At 20.0% G+C, this 5,930-nt stretch overlaps 2 protein-coding genes across 2 annotated transcripts; one reads left to right on the top strand and one right to left on the bottom strand.

Moving 5' to 3' along the window:
- Positions 1 to 252: 252 nt before the first annotated feature.
- Positions 253 to 2,787, top strand: PRSY57_0904700 (zinc finger protein, putative; the record flags this gene model as incomplete). Its single annotated transcript, XM_012907286.2, has 1 exon — positions 253 to 2,787. One exon carries the CDS (start codon positions 253 to 255, stop codon positions 2,785 to 2,787), a length of 2,535 nt encoding a protein of 844 aa, XP_012762740.2.
- A 1,167-nt stretch (positions 2,788 to 3,954) lies between these two features.
- Positions 3,955 to 5,247, bottom strand: PRSY57_0904600 (arginase, putative; the record flags this gene model as incomplete). The annotated part of the gene is made up of 1 exon (XM_012907285.2): positions 3,955 to 5,247. One exon carries the CDS (start codon positions 5,245 to 5,247, stop codon positions 3,955 to 3,957), a length of 1,293 nt encoding a protein of 430 aa, XP_012762739.2.
- Between the last annotated feature and the right edge of the window lie 683 nt (positions 5,248 to 5,930).

Here is a 5,930-nt window from a genome sequence, read left to right as displayed (position 1 = left end):
TTTTTTTTTTTTTTTTTTTTTTTTTTTTTTTTTTTTTTTTGAATTATTAATATTTGATTATATTTATACCTTATAATTATGTATAATTTTATATAATAATTTTATAAAAAAAAAGAAGAAAATAATAAATTTTATAAAAAAATTAAATAATATATATATATATAATATATATATATTAATATACATATAATTAGTGTATGTGCTATATTTGTGTGTACTTTTAATATTTATTGTTATAATATAATTTAAAAAATGAGTACAAATACAAGTAAGAAAGGTTACAATAAATATATGGATAAAAGAATGTACGTGAATAATAGTAATAATAGTAATAATAGTAGTAGTAGTAATAATAATAATAATAATAATAATAATAATAATAGTAGTAGTAGTAGTAGTAATAGTAATAATAATAATAATAATAACGTCCATCAAAAAGAAAAGATGTTGCATGGTCCGAATAATAGTAATTGTAATAATAATAATGAAGAGTATCGTAATATTAAGAAAGATGATAATATGAGTAACGTTGTGAATACTAGTGAAAGGCGAATTTTATTTTATAAGACTAAAATATGTCCTTGGTATATTAAAGGAAAGTGTGAAAGGAGAAAAACTTGTTTATATGCTCATGCTCAAAATGAATTAAGAGAATTACCGAATTTATGTAAAACTAGTTTATGTCCAAAATTAAAAATAAATGAGTTATGTAATGATAAAAAATGTAAATATGCTCATACGAATATAGAATTGAGGGCTACCGAAAATTTGTACAAAACCGCATTATGTGAGAGTTTTATTAAAGGTAAATGTTTTTCTGGACAATTTTGTAGATATGCTCATGGTCATAATGAATTAAGAGAAAACCCTATGGAAATAACCGATAAGAATATTATTATTGGAACTAGTAAAAATAAGACTGATAAGCAAGAATATGAGAAGAAAAAGAATTCAAGTAACAGTAGTAATAATCCTAATAACAACAATAATAATAATAATAACAACAACAATAATAATAATAATAATAACAACAATAATAATAATAATAATATGAATCATCACATTAATAGTAATAGTAGTAATAGTAGTAATCATATTAATAATAATATGGATTCAAATAAAAGAAATGAAACTTATTGTATATTCCCAAAGAAGAAAGAAATATATTTTAATAAAGTTAATGCTTTGACAGAAGATGATGGAATTTATGATATTACCGAAACAATTGATCCACAGTTATTGAATGATAGTAATACAGACAATTCATATGAATGTAATAAAAAAGGTGCAGCGGCTATAAATACAAATGTAAATAATACGACTACCGAGTATGTATTAAAAAATGGAATAAAGAATGCTAAGAATAATATGAGCAATAATAATATAAATGCAAATATGAATATTGTTAATAATGGCAATGTTAATGTTGCACATATGAATCACATGATGTTGAATAATAATATGAATCACATGAATAATATGAACCATATGAATAATATGAACCATATGAATAGTATGAACCATATGAATAATATAAATCATATGAATAATATAAATCATATTAATGTCAATATGAATAGTTTTATGAATGGAAACATGAATCACATGGCCCCCTTAAATCATATGAATAATATGAATATGCATATGAATCTAAACCATATGAATAATATGAATAATATGAATGGTATGAATAGTATGAATAATGTAAGTAGTGTAAATAATGTGAATAATTTGAATCACATGAACTTTAATATGAACCACATGAATTTCAATATGAATCATATGAACCACATAAATAACAACAATAATAATAATAATAGTAATAATAATATTTGTAGTAATAGTATGATCCCTCCTGTTATGAATACATCATTAGAAAATTATAACAAAGCAGAAGACAATACGAAATTTAATGAAGAACAGTTTTTGAACGATAACTTAAATGTGTTAGGATTTCTTGAAGAAACGACAAGTGGAGAAAAATTTGGAAGGGGTTCAAGTACGAGCAATTTGTTAACCGACATCAATTGTACGAATAAACAAGACACTACTAATTTTACATATAACAATTGTACAAATATAGATGGTATATATAATAATAACATCAAATATAATAATATACATAATATAAATAATATGAACAATTCAACTCTCTCTTCTAACACAATAAATAACAATTTCAATAATATGACTACTACTAATGGAAGTATAAATTATTCAAGTAATAACAATAATAATAATAATAATAATAATATTGAGGACAATTTTAATCATTTTAATAACAATAATGTGGACAAATTTAATTATGAGGATTTTTTCTTTGGAACCATTTCCAATAATCATCCGAATAATAATAATACCTTGAGTAATAATATTATGTTAAATAACGATGAGGTGTTGCATAGTAGAACGCAAGCATTAAACACTTATATTATGAATGATGATATAAATAATAACACGGCTCCTTCAACGGGAAGGGAAAGTAGTAATAATGAAGACATGTTAAATAATAAGATGGTAATGAATAATGATACATTTAATAATGATAAGGAAAATATAGCAAATAATAATACAACAAATAATATTAATAATAATGCTGAAAATAATGTAGTTACATGGGAAGATTTTTCTTTATTTGGAAAATCCAAAGCTCCTATCTCGGAAAATGATTACTTTAAAATTTTTAACTATGGAATATGTAACAATATGGATAACAAATTGTATGAAAATTGTGATGCATATAAAAATGACATTGAAAAGTATGACAAATCGTTATTTATTCTTTAAAACAAAATATATATATATATATATATATATATAATAATAATAATAATAAAATATTTGTATATAATGGACTATTTCCATATTATACAACAAAAACGAGAGAACACCATATATATCTTTTTATTGAAGAACAAAAATTTAAATATTTATATATGTAAGAAAATATACCAATTTTATTATTATAAGGCTAATGAAAGTTTTTTAAGAAAAATATATATATATATATATATATATATATATATTATATATATTATATATATTATAACCCCACAAAATAAACCAAAAAAAATTGAATAAATATGAATAAATAAATAAATATAATTATATTTATATATATATATATATATATTATATATATTATTTTTTTTTTTTCATTTTCCTATCCTTTTATTTATTTATATACCCTTATTATATATACATATTATAAAAAAAAGAAAGAAAAAAAAAACTGTATTAATTTTTGTATTTATCATGTTTTTAAAAATAATATTTTATATATATATATATATTTATATTTCATACCTTTTTTAAGTTTTTTTTAATAATTAGTATTTGTTTTCATTGAATAATAATAATATTATGCATTTATATTTTTGTGGTTTTTTTAAAGAAGAAACAAATAAATTGTAATAATATAATAAATAGTAATATTATATATATATATATACATATATATTTAATTTTTTTTTTTTCTTTTTTATATTTATTTATACATATGTTCTTTTTTTTCAATTTTTAATGTGTTTAAAAAAAACTCATTTAATTAATCTAAAATTACAATAATATTAAAGAATGAATTTGAAATTCAAATAATACATATAATAAGATTTATCGCCTTATATAAAAGGGAAAAAAAATTTATGTGTAACGTTTCTAAGTTTGTTTTATAGTTAATATATATATAAAATATTTTCAAGGATAATTTATTTGTTTTTGCCTTTTTATATTTTCACAAAAATATACCATTAATATTAATTTTTTTTAATTTTTTAAATGGATTCAAATATAAATAAATAAATAAATATATATATATATATATATATATTATATATATATATGTATGTATGCATGCCCTTTTTAAAAAAAAAAAAAAAAAAAAAAAAAAAAAAACACTATGTACTACATACACATATTTATATATTCACATGTATCATAAAATAATCCTAGATGTTACACTATATCGTATCCTAACACTCGGGCGATAAGTTCTAAACACAATTTTCCTGTTTTCGTTGCATTATCCAATATAGGCAATGAATCCCCATGAACTTTTTGATCGACTTCATCAAGGGATGGATTATATTCTACTAAATCCATAGACACAACTCTTTTTGTTTCAGCTAATATTTTCATTAATAAATTAATTTCTCTATAATTTAATCCCCCCTTAGCTACAGTACCAGTTCCTGGAGCAAAGACATTATCAACACTATCTATATCTAAAGAAATGTGAATAGGGCAATTTGAATCTGGATCTATTTTTTCTAATGCTGTACAAATTGTATTATAAATTCCATTTTTTTCTATATCAAAAATGGTATAATAATTAATATTACATTTTTTTAAAATAATTTTTTCATATGTATCTATATCTCTAATACCTATAATAGCTGTATTTTCTGGTTTTAAATATGTTAATTTTTCGGACCATTCGAAATAAGGAACTTTCTTTTTAAATAACCCTAAGGTGTGTGCTAAAGTCATACCATGATAATTACCTGAAGGAGACGTTTCAGGTATGTTTATATCTCCATGTGCATCGATCCATATAACTCTTAAATTCTGATACATTTGTAAGGAACTAAGGATACTACTAAAAGCTACACCATGGTCACCCCCTATATTTAATACAAAATTTTTCTTCCTTAATTCATTGCTCATAGTATCAAATAAATTTTTACTGAATATACCTATTTCTTTTATATTCCTTATATTATCATAATAACAATTACTTTTATATTTATCATTTGTTGATATTACATTATTCTCTTCATAATTACCATAAAAATTATGGTTCACATATCCATTCATTTTATTATTTGACAAATCATGTTTCTTTTCTTTAATTACACCATTTGGAATATAACAATTATTATTATTATTATTATTATCATTATTATAAACATTATTATTATCATTATTATAAACATTATTATTATCATTATTATAAACATTATTATTATCATTATTATTATCATTATTATTAATATAATTATTCGTTTTTTTTTCTTGTTTCATTTCATTATCCCCATTATCTATATTGCCTATATCTTCATATTTCCATCCTAACATATCTATAACATTGTGCAAACCTAATTTTCTCAAGTCATCACATGCTAATTGCACCCCCCCAAGAGGTTGGCCAGCGGCAAGAGGAGAACCAATAATGGAAACTTTTTTCTTAACATAAAGGTTTTCCTTTTCCTTGTAACTCTTGATGTAACTTTCTATAGTATCCAACATTTTCTTATCAAGCCAATAAAATATATTAATAGGTATAATATGTATAATACGAACAATACGTATATTCTATATATATATATATATATATATATATATTTATTTATTTATATAAAAAAAATTATTAAAAAAAACTTATGGTCAAGATAACAAACAAAGCATTTGAATTACATAAAATAAATTATGAATTTTAATAATATTAAAATATTTTCTTTTCTTTTTTTTAAACGTTTTCAAATAAAAAAAAGAAAAAAAATTAAAATAACATAAAATAAAATAAATGTACACGAAAAAAAATATTTCAAAATAAAGATAACCATGTATTATTTTACAAAAATATAAAATATTACGTGTACACATATATAAAAATAAAAATAACGTATATACATACTTATATATATATATATATATATATAAGTTATTTTTTATCTAATTATTCTTTTAATTCGGATTAAAAAAAAAAAAAAAAAAAAAAAAATTCCCCTTTTTTATTATTTCATTTGCAATTGTATTTAATAATTAATTACTCATCATATAGAGTTACATAAAAATTTTATTTATTTTTATGTGTTATAATATTAAAAAGGCAATAAATTATTTTCTTATATACATATCATCATATATATTTTTTTCTTTTTTATAAACTGGTTTTTTTTTTTTTTTTTTTTTTTTTTTTTTTTTTTTTT

Source organism: Plasmodium reichenowi, chromosome 9 (genome assembly GCF_001601855.1).
Source record: "Plasmodium reichenowi strain SY57 chromosome 9, whole genome shotgun sequence".
In the NCBI taxonomy this organism is placed as follows: Eukaryota; Apicomplexa; class Aconoidasida; order Haemosporida; family Plasmodiidae; genus Plasmodium; species Plasmodium reichenowi.
The sequence above is the reverse complement of the archived record's forward strand: the minus strand, read 5'-3'. Positions and strand labels throughout refer to the sequence as shown.